Source organism: Anomaloglossus baeobatrachus, chromosome 1, assembly GCF_048569485.1.
Source record: "Anomaloglossus baeobatrachus isolate aAnoBae1 chromosome 1, aAnoBae1.hap1, whole genome shotgun sequence".
Lineage (NCBI taxonomy): Eukaryota > Metazoa > Chordata > Amphibia > Anura > Aromobatidae > Anomaloglossus > Anomaloglossus baeobatrachus.
In genome coordinates, this window is record NC_134353.1 from 327,386,843 (window position 1) to 327,409,602 (window position 22,760).

A 22,760-nucleotide genomic window follows, 5' to 3' on the forward strand; every position below is an offset into this window, starting at 1 on the left:
CTCTCATGATAATAGGGACACACCAGTGGGCGGGATCAGGCAGATGAGAACGCCCACCTAGGGGTCCTGAGGTGTCAGAGGCGGGAACACGTGAGTCTGAGTGAAGTCTGGGACAGACAACAGTCTAAGTTCAGTTGAGTTTGGAGTTGAGTCGAGTGGAAGTCAAGTGCAAACTGTGCAGTGTAGTCAGGGGTAGGAGCCCTTGGACTACCCGGCTAGGTGGCAGACGGTAAACAGGGCCACAGGCGATGGAGATCCGGTCGCGGAAGACCTAAAGTGGACCGGGGCAGGGTTGTAGCCCACTGGTGCCGACAGTGGGAATCCGGTCCGGAGGCCGTGCACAGTCGGGGTGCCTGGACCCTAGAGTGAGGAAGGTTGTAAGCCCCTCTCCAATTAACCAGCCCGGGACAAATTTCCAGAGTTTGTCCCATTAACTACCCAGATAGAGCGAAACGGAAGCCCAACACGGGGGATAGGGTGTCCGTCAGAACCCACTGAAATCCCAAGAGTCAGCTTTCGCGGGCCACTGCTCTCAACACACACAGAAACGGGAGTGGACTTCTCCGTTCCATGTGAAGTCGTCCAGAAGGAAAGGAAAACACAAAGTGCAGGAGGAAGGGATACCTGTTCACTAACCTGGATGCGGGACCCGAATGCACCCTCCTAAGGCAGCCGGCCACTGGCAACTTGGTTTAGTACTTGACTTGTGTGAAATTACTGAACTGTGAGTATACCATTGTCCCCCCGGTCCGGCCCGGCGCGCCATCTCCAGCAGCCATTACTCCCGTGTACACCGACACAGGGCCTCGGGACTACAACTCCCCTACCCGTGGAGGGGTTTCCATCTAGCTGTCTCGTTGCACCAGCCCCGGGCGCCCCATCACCAGGCAGCGGCGGTGCCACCATCCCTCACCGCGACCCACGGGTGGCGTCACAGACACAACAACTCCCCTGTAAATATCCCCTTTCCGACGGTTGTGAGGATGGGCGGCCGTGAGAGCCTGGGTCCGGTCACCACTCAAAGCCGCAGCAGCGAACCCAGATCCGAGCAGGCCCCCGAGGGAAGCGGCAGTGGCCCTCACCCGCAACAACCCGAACCTGGCATCACTAACAGGATTCCTACCCCATCTGTAGATAACGTGCACCTTGCTTTAAAATCCGTGAACTGTAGAAAAATTTTGAACGGCCGCCATCTTGTCCACCATCTTTGGCGCCAAAACAACAGCACCACCTTCTTCTTCCCCGAAAAAGGCGGAAGTTGAAGCCCTGCCAACTGGGAACACGGGCGGAAACCGGTGACTCCCAAAAAGCTGGAAGTTGCAAAAGACAGTGGGTCCCGCGAGTCTGCAGTCGAAAAACCAGGGGGAGGGCAGGAAAAGCGGCATGTGATCCGAGAAGATAAAGGGCAGGTACACCAGGACTTTGCCAAATCCCGTTCCTGGACACAAGAGCGACAGGATGTCTCAGCAGTCCAGCGACCAGCGTGTGGAGGGTGGAGACTGCCGACTGGATTGAGGAGCAGATGGAAATGTACCGACACATCCAGGCCCAGGATCACTTCATCCTGACAAGGTGGACGACCAAAATGAAGGGCCTGGTCATAGCTGTCCGGGCACGTGAGATGGAGATGGCCTCGGAGGAGCGAGTAAGCAGTGACCCACGCCCCTATGTTCCCCAGAAACCAGCCATCCCAGCTGAGGGGTCCGGCCTGCCCCCGTCCGCCACGTCACCTCTCTTGCTAACCGTGCCCGCGGCCAGTGCCCCGCTCGACCCGCTACCCCAAGCTGCGGTAGTGGAACCCTTCTCATCTAAAGAGGAGGACCCAGCAATAGGGACCTCAGGCCTCACCTGCACCACTGACCCAGCACCCGTTTCGGCCCCGAGCCAGGCCGCAACCCTGACGACATACCATCCAGCCCCGGCAGTCCGCCTGGCCGCAACTGAGATGACGACGGCTTCAGCAGTCCGCCCGACTGCAACGGTGATGACGTCGGCCCCGGCAGTCCGCCCGGCCGAAACGGTGATGACGTCCGCTCTGGCTGTCCGCCCGGTCGCAATGGAGGCGGCCCCCAACCCGAAGTCTACCCCAGTAGCAGCGCCAACCACTCCCAAGTATCACGTCCCGGCTGTGGAGCAGCCGGAATGTACCTGCAGTGAGGCAGAGCAGGCCATTGAGCCGTGGGGCCCAAGGTAGTATGAGAGGCCGGTCGTAGCCGGTGCCAAGGGCATTCACAGGGGTCTGGCTTCTGAGCAGGAGGGGGAGCACAGGAACCGTGCCCCATGCTGGGGGCGTCAGCAGCGGTGGCTCCGTAAAGAAGTCGCTATTTGGGAGAAGAAAAGGGCAGATGTAGCTGCCCGAATACACCGAAAGAAGGGGTACCCCAATAGAAGTTTGGGGTCCGAAGTAATAAATATATGTTGCTATCGATGCGGAGAATGGGGCCGATATGCCTGGGAAGGTGATCAGTATACCCTGGTAGTGGGGAAGATAGTACCGCCCTCCACAGTCACCCCCAATTGCCTAATAGAATAAAAGGAGTAGGTAGCGGATCCCGGCAACCCTTCTACAGTTTAAAGTTTACCCCCCTGTTTCAAAGTTAAACAAATGGACCATGGCTTTTGGACTGGCAAAGCCGCCCCAAAAACATTCTGGGGTCTTGTAAATAAGCCCATCTACTTTCTTGTTACCCCACCGCCAGGAGGCAGCACCTCTGGAGAGGTTGGTTGGAGGAAGGGCCTGCAGTAGAGTCGGCCGAGACCCAGTCACTAACAAAACCGGTGGCTAAACTCCAGGCCAAGGGTTCCTGGACTTTGGAACTCTTGGGGTGTACTAGCAGGTAAAGGGTAGGTGAAAACGGGAAATGTAGATCCATGTTTTCATTTACTGCAACGTTCAAGTAATGTGCCTCCCGTAAGGGATAAAATGTTCTTACAATGTTTTACATATTCTTGTTATTTTTCTATTTCTAGTTGCTGCAAAAATAAACGTCAGTGGCCGGACAGTCCGCGGACGGGCTGTATTCAACCAAGGGGGAGTGTGACGCCCTGACACAACCAGGTAGTCACAAAAGTGTCCATCCTCCTTGTTACCACCAGAAACTCACACTTAGGCATAACACACAGCCATTAAACCCTAGCCACCCCCTCATGATAATAGGGACACACCAGTGAGCGGGACCAGGAGGATGAGAACGCCCACCTAGGGGTTCTGAGGTGTCAGAGGCGGGAACACGTGAATCTGAGTGAAGTCTGGGACAGACAACAGTCTAAGCTCAGTTGAGTTTGGAGTTGAGTCAAGTGGAAGTCAAGGGTAGGAGCCCTTGGACTACCCGGCTAGGTGGCAGACGATGAACAGGGCCACAGGCGACAGAGATCCGGTCGCAGGAGACCTAAAGTGGACCGGGGCAGGGTTGTAGCCTGCCGGTGCCAATGGCGGGAATCCGGTCCGGAGGCCGTGCAGAGTCGGGGTGCCTGGACCCTAGGGCAAGGAAGGTTGCAAGCCCCTCTCCAATTAACCAGCCAGGGACATGGTTCCAGACTTTGTCCCATTAACTGCCCAGATAGAGCGGAACGGAAGCCCAACGTGGGGGATAGGGTGTCCATCAGAACCCACTGAAATCCCAAGGGTCAGCTTTCGCGGGCCACTGCTCCCAACACACACAGAACCGGGAGTGGACTTCTCCATTCCATGCGAAGTCATCCAGAAGGAAAGGAAAACACAATGTGCAGGAGGAAGGGATATCTGTTCACTAACCTGGGTGTGGGACCCGAATGCACCCTCCTAAGGCAGCCGGCCACTGGCAACTTGGTTTACAACTGGGCTTTTTGTGAAATGACTGATCTGTGAGTACACCATTGTCCCCCCGGTCCGGCCCGGCGCGCCACCTACAGCAGCCATTACTCCCATGTACTGACACAGGGCCCCGGGAATACACCTCCCCTACCCGTGGAGGGGATTCCATCTAGCTGCCCCGTTCCACCAGCCCCGAGCGCCCCATCACCAGGCAGCAGCGGTGCCACCATCCCTCACCGCGACCCACGGGTGGTGTCACAGACACAACAACTCCCCTGTAAATATCCTTTTTCCGATGGTTGTGAGGACGGATGGCTGTGAGAGCCCGGGTCTAGTCACCACTCGAGCCGCAGCAGCGAACCCGGATCCGAGCAGGCCCCCGAGGGAAGCGGCAGCAGCCCCCGCCCACAACAGCAGCAGTGGGCAATAGTGGAGTTTCAGCTACAGCACTCATGGGTGAGTTGCTCTGCAGAACAACACCACTTCATCACCGAGTGGATCTACATGTGGGACATGTGTGCGTTGATGTGCTGCTTCGAATATACTAAGTAATGTGTCTGGCCTATTTAACTTCTGGGTCTTCCTTGGTCTGCCCTGTGACAAATGCACTGTCAGAATATGTTTACCATGGTAGGAGGTGTGCATTGCCCTTTTTCTGGCACAATTTTGTTTTCATTTCCAGCAAAATGAATCTTGTGAGTAGCTCTTATGTTAATTGTTCCAATTAATTTGCATGTGATTGCATAATTTTCCCATGCTGCACATCTTTTAATCATTCCTGTACATCTCCCCTTTGTATGTTTTTATATGTAATTTTCAATCTATTGAAATGGTATAAGATAGCCTAACGGTCGAAGGTTGAGAATACGCATGCAGATACACTATCCAGAGTGACCCATGAATGATCTATCCAGGATGTAGACTAAGGGCGGCTTTGCACACTACGACATCGCAGGTGCGATGTCGGTGGGGTCAAATCGAAAGTGACGCACATCCGGCGTCACTTGCGATGTCGTAGTGTGTAAATCCTAGATGATACGATGAACGAGCGCAAAAGCGTCGTTATCGTATCATCGCTGCAGCCTCCGACATTTCCATAATGCCGGTGCAGCGACAGGTGCGATGTTGTTCCTCGCTCCTGCGGCAGCACACATCGCTGTGTATGAAGCCGCAGGAGCGAGGAACTTCACCTTACCTGCCGCCGGCTGCAATGAGAAGGACGGAGGTGGGCGGGATGTTTACATCCTGCTCATCTCCGCCCCTCCACTTCAATTGGCCGCCTGCCGTGTGACGTCGCTGTGACGCCGCACGACCCGCCCCCTTAGGAAGGAGGCGGGTCGCCGGCCAGAGGGACGTCGCACGGCAGGTATGTGCGTGTGAAACTGCTTTCACTAGATATTGCACGTGCGACGGGGGCGGGACTATCGCTGCAGCATCGGTAACAGATTGTTACCGATGTCGCAGCGTGCAAAGCCTGCCTAAGGGGTACTTTGCATGCTGCGACATCGCTAGCTCTAGCGATGCCGAGCGCGATAGTACCCGCCCCCGTCGCACATGCGATATCTTGCGATAGCTGCCGTAGCGAACATTATCGCTACGGCAGCTTCACACGCACTTACTTGCTCTGCGACGTCGCTCTGGCCGGCAACCCGCCTCCTTTCTAAGGGGGGCGGGTCGTGCGGCGTCACAGCGACGTCACATGGCAGGCGGCCAATAGAAGCAGAGGGGCGGAGATGAGCGGGACGTAAACATCCCGCCCACCTCTTTTCTTCCGCATAGCTGGTGGAGGCAGGTAAGGAGATGTTCCTCGCTCCTGCGGCTTCACACAAAGCGATGTGTGCTGCCGCAGGAACGAGGAACAACATCGTATCTCCTATTGGTGCGACATTATGGAAATGACGACACTACACAGATCACCGATTTACGACGCTTTTGCAATTGTTTATCGGCGCATCTAGGCTTTACACGTTGCGACGTCGTTACCGGCGCCGGATGTGCATCACTTTTGATTTGACCCTGACAATATCGCAGTAGCGATGTTGCAACGTGCAAAGTACCCCTAAGAGCTGTAGGGGGATGAGATTCCGGATTTCAGGGACTTTGCAACAGCGCATGTGAACTCTCAAAAGTCAGGATATGAAAACTGAGCAAACCAAGTGCTGGAGTGCCCAAGGAATGAGTACAAATGCAACAGTCTGAGTTGCGAAATTGTGTGACCCTGGGTCAGAAGCCCAATAGAAAGGGCAGCCTTGTTGATCGGTACCTTACAGATATTAGGACAATGGGAGCGGCTCTGTATGAAGAAAGGCCCGTTATACAGGTGGATATAGTTACCCAGAGAATTCAGGACAAATCCAATGGTTGCTGTGGCTTATGCATTAGCCTTAAAGGGGTGGTCCACCCATTTTTTTTTTTCCCCCAATGATTTTAACTTACCATTGTCTGCATCTTCTTCAATAGCCTCTATTTCCATTTCTGGCACTGAGCGGCGCTATCCTGCACGCTCAGTGCCTGTCACATGACCGCCTGGAGCTGTGGCCGCCGGCATCCTCTGACGTCCCGGCATTTCCGGGCTCTCAAACAAGACGGGTACGTCACAGGAGGCCGGCGCCACTCACAGTGACTGACAGGGCTGTGGGCGGTGACTACCTGACGTCACAGCACAGCATCGAGGGGAGGAGCCGGAGAACTTTACTGTGGAGCGGTGAAAGCAGACGCTTACCAGCATTCAGCTGTGGCAGGTACGGGCTCCAGTCTGGAGTACAGGGGGGGTTTCCTCCACTGAAATCCCCCCTGTCACGCAAGTATCTGATCACACTGTCCACCCGCCCGCTCTGCTCAGCTGTCAGGAGAACGGGCGGTGTCGGCAGTGTGATCATATACTCCCACCAGCAGCACAGCTGCATGGGACCAATCTGCTCCACTCTGTCACCTGCACTACAAGTCCCAGAGTGGAGACAGTGACATGCTCTGCTCTGACACATAGTGTGCTGCATGTCACTAATTGTCTCCACTATGGGACTTGTAGTGCAGGTGACCGGATGATACATGTCACTGTCTCCACTCTGTGATTTCTGCTGCATAGTACCAACTGTATACACTCTCACCTGCACAACAAGTCCCACAGTGGAGACAGTGACATGCAGCACACTATGTGTCAGAGCAGAGCATGTCACTGTCTCCACTATGGGACTTGTAGTGCAGGTGAGAGTGTATACAGTTGGTACTATGCAGCAGAAATCACAGAGTGGAGACAGGGACATGTATCATCCGGTCACCTGCACTACAAGTCCCATAGTGGAGACAGATAGTGACATGCAGCACAGAAAGACCAAAGGATAAAAGCTCTATTACCATGATTAGGCAGTGCACACAGGAAGGAGGGGAGGGAACTGTTGTGGTGGAGATCTGAGGGGAGGGAACAGTCAGAATGGGTTGGGAGATAGATTGCTAGTTACTGCAAAGGATTATGGAAGTTGTAGTAACTGAACACAGGAAGTTAAGAGAGAGATTAACTCCATCAGAGCTGGAGCCAGAAATGAAGATGTTATGCTAGACCATGATAAAAGATAATATTGGTAAAATAACGTGATAGATGTGTTTAGAGGCACATAATAGCAAGATTTATCAAAAAAAAAACAAAACAGTTTTGGTAACTGGACAACTTCTTTAACTACGTTGGGTGGTGGAAGAAGTTTGTCTGATGTGCCAGAACTGTGAGTTGACTTAGGCGGGCTTTGCACGTTGCGACATGGCAAGCCGATGCTGCGATGTCGCACGCGATAGTCCTCGCCCCCGTCGCAGGTACGATATCTTGTGATAGCTGGCGTAGCGAAAATTATCGCTATGCCAGCTTCACATGCACTCACCTGCCCTGCGACCGTCACTCTGGCCGGTGACCTACCTCCTTCCTAAGGGGGCGAGTCGTGCGGCGTCATAGCGACGTCACACGGCAGGCGGCCAATAGCGGCGGAGGGGCGGAGATGAGCAGGATGTAAACATCCCGCCCACCTCCTTCCTTACGTAGGGCCGCCGGCGGAAGGTAAGGTGAAGTTCCTCGCTCCTGCGGCGTAACACACAGCGATGTGTGCTGCCGCAGGAACGAAGAACAGCATCGTACCTGTTGCGGCAGCATAATTATGGAAAAGTCGGAGCCTGCACTGATGATACGATAACGACGCTTTTACGCTCGTTAATCGTATCATCTAGAATTTACACACAACGATGTCGAAAGTGACGCCAGATGTGCGTCACTTTCGATTTGACCCCCACCGACATCGCATGTGCGATGTTGCAACATGCAAAGCTGCCCTAAGGGCGGCTTTGCACACTACGACATTGCAGATCACTTGCAATGTTGTAGTGTGTAAATCCTAGATGATACGATGAACGAGCACAAAAGCGTCGTTATCGTATCATCGGTGCAGGCTCCGACATTTCCATAATGCCGGTGCCGCGACAGGTACGATGCAGTTCCTCGTTCCTGCGGCAGCACACATCGCTGTGTGTGAAGCCGCAGGAACGAGGAACATCTCCTACCCGCCGTCAGCGGCTATACGGAAGGAAGGAGGTGGGCGGGATGTTTACATCCTGCTCATCTCCGTCCCTCCGCCGCCATTGGCCGCCTTCCGTGTGACGTCGCTGTGACGCCGTACGACCCGCCCCCTTAGGAAGGAGGCGGGTAGCTGGCCAGAGCGACGGTCGCAGGGCAGGTGAGTGCATGTGAAGCTGGCGTAGCGATAATTATCGCTACGCCAGCTATCACAAGATATCGTACCTGCGACAGGGGCGGGGACTATCGCGTGCGACATCGCAGCATCGGCTTGCAATGTCGCAACGTGCAAAGCCCACCTAAGCCTCCAGAACAGATGGCTCACACTCAAGTAATAAGAACATCTGATCCACTAATGCTCGACTAACTCATTATCTGCACAATCTCATTAAGGCCTCTGCCACACTCACGTGAAATTCACGCACGTGCCGAGAGACGCGTATTTCCCCTGCATGTTGTGTGCACGTAAGTACGTGTCTCTGGTACGTGCGGGTCACGTGTGTTCTACGTGTGCTATCTGCGATAGCACACGTAGAACCGGTAATTTACATACTCACCTGGTTCTTGCTGCTGTCCGTGGTGCTGATCCCCGGTCTCCAGCCCTCCCGTCTCCCCGCTGCTGCTGCTGCCAGGCAGTGAAGTGAATATTAAATGAGAATAATGAGCGGTGGTCGGCAGCAAGAGGCAGCAGCGGCTGAGACAGGAAGGCTGGAGAAGGTGAGTTAATGTTTTGTTTTTTTTTCACTGACACGTGTGTTTTCTCCGGCGCGTGTCACACGGGACCGCATCCACACTACACCCGTGTGTTACGGGTGCGGGCCGTGTGACACCCGTGCTGCGGGAGAAAACACTGACATGTCAGCACTTTGAAAAACGCACAAACGTACAAAACGCACACGGACAGACGTTCCGTGTGGTTTTACTTGTGTGTGCCTGCTACCATAGGGTAGTTTTGCTTAACGTGTCTCCGTGTCGCCGGTACGTGCAAAAAAAGTAGATTTTGGGTACTCACCGTAAAATCTCTTTCTTGGAGCCTTCATTGGGGGACACAGAGACCATGGGTTGTATGCTGCTGCCACTAGGAGGCGACACTAAGCAAAAAAGGTAAACTCCTCCTATGCAGTATACACCAACCAACTGGCAATCATTCCTCAGTTAGTGAAAAAGCAATAGGAGACAACAAGAAAGAATGAACAATCTTACAGAAGTGAACATTAAAATCAACAGTCAACAGTAACATATATCCAACACAAGGGCGGGTGCTGTGTCCCCCAATGAAGGCTCCAAGAAAGAGATTTTACGGTGAGTACCCAAAATCTACTTTTCTTTATCGCTTCATTGGGGGACACAGAGACCATGGGACGTCCTAAAGCAGTCCCACGGGTGGGTTTATTGTTACTCTCAGGGCTGACCTCGGTCCAATGCAGCCTGCAGAACGCGTCTACCGAGGCTCGCATCAGAGGATGCGAAAGTGTGAAACCTGTAGAACTTCGTGAAAGTGTGGAGCGAAGACCAGGTCGCAGCTTTGCAAAGCTGCAACGCTGGAGCGTGGTGACGGACCGCCCAAGAGGCTCCCACCACCCTGGTGGAATGGGCCGTAATCCTGAGTGGGCGCGTTCTGCCTCTTACCCGGTAGGCTTCTAGTATGGCAGAACGGATCCATCGCGCGATAGAGGACTTGGAAGCGGGGATGCCTCTGCGCGGACCGGATGGAAGCACAAATAGAGAATCCGACCATCTGAAATGAGACATCCTGGAAATGTACAGGCGGAGGGCTCTGACCAAGTTCAGCTTGTGGAGAAGAATCTCACGAGGGTGAGATGGGTTCGGGCAAAAGGAGGGAAGAACAATGTCCTCGTTGAGATGGAAAGAGGAGACCACCTTGGGAAGGAAGGACAGTACCGGCCAAAGGACTACCTTATCCTGGTGGAAGACGAGATAGGGAGAGCGGCAGGAAAGCGTCGCTAGTTCAGATACCCGCCTGATTGACGTGATGGCAACCAAGAAGGCGACCTTCCAAGAAAGGAACGTTAGAGACACCTCCTGAATAGGTTCTAAGGGGGAATGCTGAAGAACGGACAGAACTAAGTTGAGGTCCCAGGGCTCCACTGGAGGCTGAACGGGGGGAACAGAATGAGCGGCCCCTTGGATGAATGTGCGAACCTGTGAGCGAGAGGCAATCCTCTTCTGGATGAGAATGGAATGAGCAGACACTTGCCCTTTAAGAGAGCTGAGTGCCAACCCCGCATCCAGACCAGACTGCAGGAAAGACAACAGAACTGGTAAGGAGAAGGTCATGGCTGCGACCTGCTTAGCTTCACACCAGCGGAAGTAGGCCTTCCACGTACGGTGGTAGATGCGGGAGGAGGAAGGTTTCCGTGCTCTAATCATTGTCTGGACGACTCTTTCTGAGAATCCTGAGGAAGTTAGTACTGCGGCTTCAACAGCCATGCCGTTAATTTGAGCGACTGTGAATTCTGGTGGAGGAATGGTCCCTGAGTGAGAAGGTCCGGGACATCTGGTAGTCTCCACGGGACGTCGGCGAGAAAGTGCACGAGCTCTCGCATACCATGGACGACGGGGCCAATCCGGGGCCACGAGAATCACCGGGACTCCTTCTGATTTGATCTTCTTGACTAATTTGGGGATGAGCGGAAGCGGAGGAAAGAGGTACAGCAGAGAGAACTGCGACCAAGGGATCGCTAGGGCGTCCGTTGCGAGCGCCAGTGGATCTCTTGCTCTGGACACAAACTGGGGCACTTTGTGGTTCCACCTGGAGGCTAGGAGATCCACGTCGGGGGTCCCCCACCTGGAATAGATCTGCTGGAAGATGCTGGGATTGAGGGACCACTCTCCCGCGTCGAGTCCTTCTCGGCTGTGGAAGTCGGCGGCCCAATTGTCTACTCCCGGAATGTGGACCACTGAGATCGCTGGGATGTTCTGTTCGGTCCAGTTGAGGATCTGAGACACCTCCTTCATTGCCGCTCGGCTGCGTGTTCCGCCTTTGTGGTTTATTTGGCCACAGTTGTCGCATTGTCGGACTGTACCCGAATTGGGTGTCCTAGGAGCAGGGTCTCCCAGTGTAGGAGAGCCAAGCGAACTGACCTGAGTTCCAAAATGTTTATGGGAAGGTTCGTTTCCGGCTCGGTCCAGCGACCCTGAACTGTAAGGTCTTGGAATGTGGCTCCCCAGCCTAGTAGGCTGGCGTCTGTTGTGATGACCTTCTATCGAAGGGGAAGAAATAATCTCCCTTGGAGGATGAGGGGAGAGCGTTTCCACCATTCCAGTGACTCTCTGACTCGTGGAGGGAGCGCGACTGGGCACTGTCCTGGGACGCTCTGGTGCTTGCCCCTCTTCTTAACCATGTGTAAGTTATGGGTTCTTAGGGTCCTTTTCATGTGACTGGCCTTTTTTCGGCGATCCCTATCCGGCATATAACGGACATATGCCGATTTGGCTACACTACTTCATGTGTTCAGCCAGGGTGAGGGCGCCATATTTGTTGGTCATTCTGTGACTTTTTGTTATGCTTAGCTTGATATTTGGCAAATCTCTGTCCTGCCTTATAGATTTATGCTGATGGGGCGACACAGAAATATGGTTATTATCAAGACAGAGATGCCATAGTCACTAGCCAGCCATTTATATTCACTTATGACCCTTTGTCCCTTTATGCTTATTTGGGGTGTTATCACCTTTGCTCTCCCATTTATGTGTGGTAATTCACCTTTTTCCTTATGTAAGCACCGTATATGTACCTTTTCTATATTGATCGTAACGATTTTAATATAATATGAATTTTGTATAATAAAAATTTGGATATTTTTGCAATAGCCTTGTAAGCTCCATTTTTTCTTCTTCTTAATATTGTGATCCAGGGAGTGAAGAGACTTGTCCCATCTTGATAGAAGGAGACCCTGAAGAGGACGTGTATGGAATTGACTGTAGGGCACCGCTTCCATTGACGCCACCATTTTCCCGAGAATGCTCATGCAGTACCGAAGAGAGCAACAGACAAGACGGGCTAGAGTATCCAGAGTGATGTTGAGGCTTTCGCAGCACTCTGACGCCAAGGGAGCCTTGATTAGAATGTCGTCCAGGTACGGGATGGCTAGAATTCCCCGGGTCCGAAGAATAGCCATGACGGTTGCCATCACCTTGGTGAAGACTCTGGGAGCCGTTGAGAGCCCGAATGGAAGAGCTGTGAACTGAAAGTGTTGATCCTGAACCACGAAACGTAAGAATCTCTGATGAGCTGGGAAGATCGGGATGTGAAGATAGGCATCCTGGATGTCCACCGAACAAAGGAACTCCCCGGGTTCCATGGATGCAATCACTGAGCGCAGAGACTCCATGTGGAATCGACGGAGACGGACCCGCTTGTTGAGTCGCTTCAGGTCCAGAATGGGACGGACGGTGCCATTCTTCTTCGGAACAACGAAAAGGTTTGAATAAAAACCCCGAAATCGGTCTTGAGGGGGGACGGGGGTGATGACCCCAGAATCTCGCATGGACTGGATGGCTGCGAAGAAACCCTTGGTGAGGGAGGGATCCTTGGGGGGTTTGGACTTGACGAAGCGTGAATGTGGGAGAGAAGAAAACTCTATCTTGTAGCCGTGAGAGACGACGTCTCGGACTCAGTGGTCGTCTATCACGGAAAGCCACACGCTTCTGAACAGCCGGAGGGGACCGCCGACGCTGGATGAGGATCCGGGAATGGGAGCCCAGTCATGCGGAGGAGAATCTGTTGGATCTGGAGCTGGAGGTCTTGGACTGCTGGCCACGGGAACGCCAGGAACGCCAGTGGGGTGTTGCCTTAAAGGAGGGCTTCCGTCTCTCTTAACGTGCTGGCGACCGCTCCTGACGGGTGTTGCTGTTGGCAGAAAATTGACGAAAAGGATGAAAGGGAAAAACCTGTCGTTTGAGAGGGGCACGGGGAACCCTTCGTTGGGGAAGGAAGGTACTTTTGCCCCCTGTTGCCTCAGAGATGATCTTGTCCAGCTTTTCTCCGAAGACTCTGGCACCAAAAAATGGAAGACTGGTGAGAGACTTTTTGGATGCTGAGTCCGCGTTCCACGCCTTAAGCCACAAGGCTCTGCGGATTGCAGCAATGTTGCCAGCTGCCAGGGCTGCAGAAGCAGCGGAGTCGAGGGACGCAGCAACTAGATACTTTCCGGCATGGGCGATCTGATCTGCCAGATCTGCCAGCTCGGGGCCGGGAGCTTCAGCCAGGATACCATGCCGAAGAAGCTTTGCCCAGGCGGAAACAGCCTTGGAGACCCAGGTGGATGCAAAGGCTGGAGTGATGGCGGAGCCGGAGGCTTTAAAGGCCGACTTGGCAAGGGATTCTATGGTCCTGTCCGAGGGGTCTTTAAGGGAGGCGCCATCAGAGAGCGGCAAGGTGGTACTAGATGAAAGTCGGGAGATCGGAGGATCCACTGAAGGAGACGCTGACCACTTCTGAAGAAGTTCCGATGCAAAAGGGTAAAGGACCTGTGCCCGCTTGCGCTTCTGGAAACGCTTGTCGGGATGTTCCCACTGTCTAGAGAAAATGTCCTCAAATTCTCTATGGTTGCCAAAGCTTCTTGGCAGTTTCTTGGCCCCTTTTGAAAGGGACCGACTGGCTGGTAGGAGTCGGATCTACATCCTTCACCTCTAAGGTCTGGTTGACGGCAATAACCAGACTGTCCATCATACTGGTCAGCTTGGAGATATGTTCAGAGTCCAGATAGGAGTCAGAATCTGGGTCCTGGTCCGCAGATGAGGTAGGAGATAGAGAGCGTATTGCTCTGGAGGCCGTAGAGGGGTTAGGAGAGCTGGAGGACGATCCCGAGAAGGACCGCTTCCTAGACCTCTTGTGCGTCCGGCCCTGCCGGGCTAGTAGCGCTGCGGGCTCAGACTCGCTCTGGGTCACCGGGGGGGCTCCAGAGGTGGAGGCGGGCAGGCGCTCTATGGCTGAAACAAGGTTTGAGATACCTTAGTTAGGTTGTCCACGGACTGTGAGAGAGCTGCAGCCCACTCAGGTGTGGGGGCCGAGTCCTCTTTACGGGCGGTGGGGGGCTCCGAAGTAGTCATGCTAGGGGTGCTGCAGGCTTGGCAGATGAGGGAGGACAGCCCTGAGGAAACTTCTTTAAACAAGAGGTGCAGGTGAAGTGTAGGACTATGGCCTGTGTCTGAGAGCGGGACGCTCTTGTGCTGGACATGGGACAGAAGGGAGAGAGGAAAGAGAAGGAAACAGACCGGAGGATGCCAGGTAGATGAGGTACAGGGGAAGGAGCTGCCTCCCAGTGGCAGGGCTTACCCAGTCCTGTGTGTGCTGGCGCTGTGTCCTGTTTCAGACTGCAGGCTGAGGGAGCAGAGGTGGGGGCTCCGAGGAGTTGCAGGAATATGAGGCCGGTGGCTGCACGTGGGACGCTGCCACCGCACAGAGAGACCGCAGGGCTGTGATAGCACTGCTGAGGGTGTCCAGGCCGGGGGAGGAGCAGGAAAAGAGCGCGCAAAACCGGCGCGCAGCAGAAGAAAAAACTGTAGGGATTGGCTGGGAGAGAGAGGGCCCGTGAATGGCTGAAAAGGGCGCGCAGATGCCTGCTTTGATTGGCTCCTGGAGCGGGCGGGCCTGCTGGGGAGCAAGGACTCGCGCAATAGGCTGGCCGAGAGGGGGCGTGGCCAGACGGGAGCTAAGCCGGAGAGAAGCCGGGGGCTAAATTAGAGGTGAGGCCGCAGGGGAAGCCGGTGGACAGCGCCGAGGACGGGAGGGAGGGCGAGCGCACTGCCTGCCTAGAGGGGAAGTGACCCGGGGTAAGCTAATCCTATGGATCATCCTTTTTTTTATTTATTTATTTATTTATTTTTTAAACGGAGCCCCCCATGACCCAGAGAACAGTGAGGGTACCTGTCCCAACGGCTGATAGTCCTCCTTGATCCTGGCCTCCTGGGAAAGATATAGGGAGACGGGTATCTCGTCCTGTATGATTTTTCGTCTCCCCTCCCTGATCAGGCCGGCTGTGGAAGGCGAGCGTGCAGGGGGAGGGGGGCAAGGACCATCCGCCTGTCCCTCTGTGCGGATGCCCCCCAAACAGTCTTGAGAGTGTTAGGGAGGTAGGGTCCTGCCAGACAGACACAGAGGACAACGGAAGTGGCGGCCGGACCCCACTTCTGTGTGACCGGTCTCTAGGGGGGAGAGCAGGGTGAGTGATTACACCCTGTCGCCCGACGAGCTGTATCTGAAATAAAAAGCAAAATATTAAAAATACAAACCTGGGGGGCTGAGAGCAGCCCCAAGTGTGTCCACTTCCTATGGACACTAAGCTTAAACTGAGGAATGATTGCCAGTTGGTGGGTGTATACTGCATAGGAGGAGTTTACCTTTTTTGCTTAGTGTCACCTCCTAGTGGCAGCAGCATACAACCCATGGTCTCTGTGTCCCCCAATGAAGCGATAAAGAAATGACAAACACGTGCCGGCGGCACGGATGTGTGTTGCAGGCCTAAGGCTGTGAATATTGCTTGGTGCTGACAGACCACTTCACAAAGTTCATGGTCATAAGCTGACCAAGTAAGGGCTCATGCGCACGTTGCGTACTCACATGCATTTACGCTGCGTATTGCACTCTATGTAGACTGTGCATGAGACGTGCGCACAATGCTTTTATGAATGCAGCAATTTGGGTGCTAAAATTTTGACCCAAATCCATGAGTTCATAAAATGAGCATGTCAATTATTTCTGCGTTCTGGATGCAGCTCCCACTCTATCTATGGTGGGGGCAGCAGCCATAGCGCATGAAATCGGCTTTTTGTAACAAAAATACTGCATCCATTACACAGTGTTTCTGCAGCGATTTGACACGCACATGTGCTGTCAAATTGCTGCAGAATATTCTACAGTTATGTGCGCATGAGCCCTAACAGACGTCCAAGTCATCGGGCCAAGCCATCTAATAAGTATGGCAGAGCAGATCTCAGAAATAAAAGCTTAAGGCTATGTGCGCACGTTGCGTAAATACATGCAGTTACGCTGCGCTTTGTAGCCCAGCGTAACTGCATGCGTCCTGCGTCCCCTGCACAGTCTATGGAGATTGTGCAGGGGCCGTGCACACATGGCGTCTTAGAGCGCAGCGCTTCGGCTGTTGCCCGAAGCGCTGCGTTCTAAAAAGTGACATGTCACTTCTTCCGTGCACTTTGCCGGCAGCTCCTGCTCTGTCTATGGCAGGAGCTGCAGGCAGAGCACATGGAATCGGCTTTTTTTTTTTTCTCTACGGACATTTTCTGCAGCGATTTGAAGCGCACGTGTGCTCTTCAGATCGCTGCAGAAATTTCTGCAGGGCTAGTACGCAACGTGCGCACATAGCCTAAAGCTGTATCCATTCTGTCAAAAAGGGGCTTAAATTGAGATTGTTTGGAACCCTCATATGACTTCCAGTAATTCAATCTGATTATTATTTACATTAAGAAAAAAAATGTCTTTAGTGATCAATTCCTCTAATATAAAATTGATGTTTTTTCAGCTTCCTCTATATGATAACAAATGTCTGGACTCAGATTGCCTCAGGGACAGACATTGACAGTCAAGGGCCACTATGCAGAATGTGCAGAATGTGCATCTGCTTCACCCCTCCATCATGTTCCTCCTGCATATACGTATATATGAAATATGCACATGCTTAGGCTCATATTACATATGTAAAGAAATGTTACCAAAGAGCACACAAAAAAATGGATACTATGTGTGAAAATACTGAAGGCACATACACACTTTGAGTATTTGGTGAGTTTTACCTCAGTATTTGTAAGTCAAAACCAGAAGTTGTGGTGCCATGTTTCTATTATACTTTTCCTCTGAATGTTCCACTCCTGGCATTGGTTTACAAATTCTGAGGTAAAAAAACCTCCCCAAATACTCACCGTGTGCTTGTGGCCTTCCAAATACTGAGGTAAAAAACTCCCCAAATACTCAATGTATACATATATATGACTCTGGCTCCCCACCTTGAGAAAGCTTGACCCCGCGAAACGCGCGTCGGATGGAGATCCTGGGCGCTATTCAGGGACTACACTGAGCTTTTGGACACTCTTTGGGCTGGCTGAACTTGGAGCATTATCCTGAATATCTCACTGCACTAGCACTTTAGGTAAGAGACCGAGGATAGTATTATATGTACCCTTACTGTCTGGTTCTCTCCTCACAATTGTACTACTATTTTGTGACCCCAGGCTTGGCTCCACTAATACTTGTCCCCCTCCTTTGGAGTTTCTACAGGGGATTTACAGCTTGTGCCGCCCCCCTCCCAGTGTCCTAGCTCTTTATTACTTATTTGCCTCAATACCCTGAACTATTTCTGTGACAGCCCCTAATTTTCCACAATAGTGTACTCTACAGATTGACACACTGTAGGTGGCTGCCCTCTCTGTTATACTTGGACTTTGGCAATCAGTCCCTCCTTGTTTTATGGTTGTGTACCACCATTTTAATTACTCTGTGTTGTGTACGTCCTAATAAAGCATATGTATTTTTTGCACTTTACTCTTGTCCTCTTGTACTTTATCGTCATGATGAGTAGTGCTGGCACCACCTTTGCCTTACCATGGCAGATCTGGTGCTCATAACTAAAGCTGTTATTATGAGAATTGTTTTGTTAATATGTTAATATGCAAAGAAATGTTACCAAAGAGCACACAAAAAAATGGATACTATGTGTGAAAATACTGAAGACACATACACACTTTGAGTATTTGGTGAGTTTTACCTCAGTATTTGGAAGTCAAAACCAGGAGTTGTGGTGCCATGTTTCTATTATACTTTTCCTCTGAATGTTCCACTCCTGGCTTTGGTTTACAAATTCTGAGGTAAAAAAACCTCCCCAAATACTCACCGTGTGCTTGTGGCCTTCCAAATCCTGAGGTAAAAAACTCCCTAAATACTCAATGTATACACATGGCCTTACAAATACTGAGGTAAAAAGCTCCCCAAATACACACCGTGTGCATGTGGTCTTACAAATACTGAGGTAAAAAACTCTCCAAATGCTCATCATGTGCACGGGGCCTTACAAATACTGAGGTAAAAAGCTCCCCAAATACTCACCATGTGCACGTGGCTTTACAGATACTGAGGTAAAAACTGCCTAAATACACACCGTGTGCACGTGGTCTTACAAATACTGAGGTAAGAAGCTCCCCAAATACTCACCATGTGCACGTGGCTTTATAGATACTGAGGTAAAAACTGCCTAAATACACACCGTGTTCACATGGTCTTACAAATACTGAGGTAAAAAACTTCCCAACTACACACCGTGTGTACATGGCCATGCAAATACTGAGGTAAAAGAAAACTCCCATGTGGCCTAAAAAGATCAGAGACTGCTGCACTCTGTAACGTTTGCAATTCAACTCATTTAGCGAATGAAATTTTGATATGCACATGTTCAGATTGAAAGATTTTTTTTTTCCTATACATACTGTAGATATATAAACTCTATTTTTTTGTAAATGTTAGGCTTTATTTTGCCATACAAATATGTATGCAACCTGTAAAGTTCATACCGAACACCGGGTGCCGGGTCTCGGAATCGAACAAGGACTTTAATAAACGTTTGTGCACGGGTCCAGATACAGTTTGGATTCCAGCCTGGAATCTCTAGCGAGCGGTGATGTCACTGAGTTACGGATTTCACCGCTCATGAGAAATTCAGGAGTGTGGGTGGGGTTATAAAGAGCTCAGCATTCTGAGAACTGGTAGACATGAAACATATAACTGTTTTTAATAAAAACTGCAGCAAGTAACTCAGTAAGCGATACACTGTTGGAATCACGGTCTCTGCCGCTACACCATGCTGCTATCAGATTCTTTAGCAAAAACCTGGTGCTTGAAGGAGAAACTTCTTGGCAATGTGAGTGAATATAGCAGTGTCCTCTATAAGGCTATGTGCGCACTTTCCGTTTTCACCTGCGTTTCAGGTGCTTTTTAGGTCCGTTTTGACCGTTTCCAGCAAAGTCTATGGAAATTGGGGATTTCTAGTCCGCACTTTGCATTTCCAAACGCAGCATTTAATTTGCATAATTTATGGCAAAAACCCTGCGTTCAAAGAAGCAGCATGTCAATTGTTTTTGCCATTTGTGGTGCGTTTTGCTAACACTGAAGTCAATGAGAAGTAGCAAAAAGCAATAAACATCAAAATTCAAGCGTTTTACCTGCTTTTTAGCTGCAGAAACAAGGCGTTTTGGACTACCAAAACGCATGCTTTTCTGACTTCAAAATAATGGAATAATATGTCCCTTTACACACACACATAGTCCGACAATTAAAATAAAGAAAATTATTTAATTAATGATAATTTTGGCAAAAATAGTATTAAACCGCTATAATTTCATTAAATATAACTATATTCATTATGATTTAAATAATTATATGTCTTTCCTTTTTTTTCCCCTTTTTTCATAGTGTTTGTAGGTTAAAACTTTGTTTTGTTGTGTCTTTGTGTTCAAAACGCATCTGACTTTAGGCAATGAAAAAGCAAGTAAAAAGCGCTAAAAACACAGCTAAAACGAGGTAAATACAGACGCGTATTTACCGCGTTTTGATGGTCAAAAGCAACTTTGGCAAAAGCAATTTCTTCCAAAATATGCATTTTGAACTGCAACTAGGAAGACGCAAAGTGCGCACATAGCCTTAGAAACTTAACTAGATAAGTACTAAGCATGTACTATTGGCACAGATCAGCTTTGCGACATGGCATCCATTACTCAAAAGGTCCCTGTGCATCTGAACTGGCTGCATATACAAGTCGTCTGGCCCATGTATTACCTACAGAGCACCAGCAAACAGTCAATTAATCACTAAACCCACCTGTTACATATATTTGCTTTCCCTTTAAATTGCCTATAAAATGACATCTGAATGGGATTCCCTGTTTCAAACATAAAAATTAGTCTCCTGGTTAGCCACAACAGTGCCCTCCCACCAATTTTATGACTTATGAATATTTTTCATTTTTTTCAGGACCTCGGAGGAAGATAGGGACCAGATCAACCTATAACGGACCTCCCTCTTCAGAGATGCCTCATCGGTGCCCTAGTCGTCTATTCTGCATGTTCTAAAGCCCAACATTAATTCTAACAAAAAATGGGGACCTGCAGTCATGATAATGTAAGAAGGTAGGCAGCACGGTGGCTGAAATAGCTGGGGTCTTGGATTTGTTCTGATCAACAACATGATTTGGGTTCTCTGGTTTCCTTTCAAGTTCTAAAAATGTGCTAAGAGATTGTTTTCTCTTCTTATGAAATTTACATGTTTTTTAAATATGGAAAAGTGATTTGGGAGCCTCATTAGGGACAGAGACTAATGTGAATTATGACAATCTAACAGTTTTAGAGCTGCATGTTGGTACTTCTGTAGATAAGGAATAGTCAAGTAGCCAAGCTCCTGCAGATGATAAGTCGGAAGAGTTATTCAGCTCTATAACTGTGTCTCTGTATATTGCTATCATATTTTTCTATTATTTAATTAAGAACACATTGTAAATAAAAGAAATATATGCATGATATGCAGAACCCTCGTGATACCTAAGGAGCATATTAATTACAATTGCAAACTACAAAGGAAATCAGGCACATTTTATGATCTCTGGAAGACCACATTTAATAGTCTATAAAGTTCTTTGTAGATTACTAATCAAGAAGATTTAATTATGTTTCTCATCCCATTTCTGCAAAACACCTGTAGAGAAATAATTGCACTAAATGAATTGTAACACGGTGAAATAACAGGAGAATGATAGTAAAAAGAGGATAATATACAAAATAGAAGAACTATCTAATATATAAAGCTAAATGTGTGCATGTATGTTTGTGTGTATGTCCAGGATTGGCATCTGCACCGTCGCAGCTACAGCCACAAAATTTTGCACACTCACACAGCGTGATCAGCTGAGCTGTCACTAAGCTTATCCGCGGCCACCGCTGGATCCAGCGGTGGCTGTGAGTTACCTGACTGACAGCAGCTGATCGTGCTACTCACCTCAATTGCTGTGTGAAGCTGACAGGAGCGGCGGTGTCTTCTGCAGCTCCTGTCACCTGCATGCAGCAGAGCTGGAAGCGACGCTGGAGGTCCATGGATTACGCCGGACATGAAGGGCTTTTTGGGGCTTATTAAATTGTTTACGAGGGAATTGGTTTGTGTTTTTTATTTCTAATAAATGATTTTTTCAGGTGTGTGTGTGTTTATTTACTGAAATTTACAGATTAATCATGGAAGGTTTCTCGGGGAGACGCCTGACATGATTAATCTAGGATTTAGTGGCAGCTATGGGCTGTCATTAACTCCTTATTACCCCGATTTGCCAACGAATCAGGGCAAATCGGGAAGAGCCGGGTACAGTCCCAGAACTGTCGCATCTAATGTATGCGGCAATTCTGGGCGGCTGCTGACTGATATTGTTAGGCTGGGGGGCTCCCCATAACGTGGGGCTCCCCATCCTGAGAATACCAGCCTTCAGCCGTATGGCTTTATCTGGCTGGTATTAAAATTGGGGGGACCGCACACCGGTTTCTTTAATTAATTTCTTTAATTATTTAATTATTTATTTCACTGTACAGTATACACACGCCCACTGGGTGCAGTGAGACACCTGTCACTCAGAGTGGGGGCGTGTCTCACTGCAACCAATCATAGGTGCCTGTGGGCGAGGAAAGCAGGGAATACGAGATGGCTGTGTGCAGAGCACAGCGCGCCTGCCGGTATAAAGGCTCGGTCACGCTGTGCAGGCCGGCCAATCACTGCAATTCCACAACTAACAGGGCTGTGGCATTGCAGTGGTCTGCCAGCCAATCCCTGCATGAGAGCTGGCTCTCAAAAGAGCGCCAACATGCAGGGATGAAGACCACGAGTACAGCACGAGTATCGCGAAATTACTCGGTACCCGCCGAGTAGCCCGAGTACAGTGATACTCGTGCGAGTACCGAGTAGTGACAAGCGTACTAGCTCATCACTAGTATTAATCAATCTTTACATAAAATGACAAGGTTAAAAAATTGTGATAAGGTGCAAGTGCAGCAACACAAGGATGGCACAGGATGAGGACAATGAACAGCAAATGACATCAGCATCAAAATTTTTAAAAGAATATACTGTATATGTCTATTTACAAATATACAAATCCCAAAATGAAGAGGGTATATATAATATCATTGTAGTGTATATGACACACCCGCAACGGGATCGTGGGGCACTCGTTACCGGGCCGCTCCTTGTCTGGGGAGAGGGATGTCGCGGTGGCAAGGCCCGGTTCTGCGACACCGGCGGTGTTGTTAAATAGGAATAATAGTGGGGATAATAGTTTGTGATGCCACCTGTGGTACTCGGTCAGAGATAGCCGACGCTGCGGGATGGGACCTCTGGGGCAGATGGTGACGCAGCTT

At 50.5% G+C, this 22,760-nt stretch overlaps 1 protein-coding gene and 1 long non-coding RNA gene across 3 annotated transcripts in view; one reads left to right on the plus strand and one right to left on the minus strand.

Moving 5' to 3' along the window:
* The window catches only part of ARHGAP24 (Rho GTPase activating protein 24), a 1,297,893-nt gene that overhangs the window by 932,128 nt on the left and 343,005 nt on the right, over positions 1-22,760 (minus strand). The window contains exon 1 of one of the 2 annotated variants that reach the window (XM_075351876.1): positions 6,230-6,371. The exons of the other annotated variant lie outside the window; for it this stretch is intronic. Coding sequence (XP_075207991.1) covers positions 6,230-6,266 — 37 coding nt within the window. The 5' untranslated portion in view covers positions 6,267-6,371. Of the gene's footprint in view, positions 1-6,229; positions 6,372-22,760 lie in introns of those variants that run through there. 2 annotated transcript variants of the gene reach the window in all.
* Positions 6,467-22,760, plus strand: part of LOC142312922 (uncharacterized) — a 203,874-nt gene continuing 187,580 nt past the window's right edge. Inside the window, exons 1-2 of the long non-coding RNA XR_012754395.1 lie at positions 6,467-6,534; positions 20,344-20,498. This is a non-coding gene — a long non-coding RNA (uncharacterized LOC142312922). The remainder of the gene's footprint in view (positions 6,535-20,343; positions 20,499-22,760) is intronic.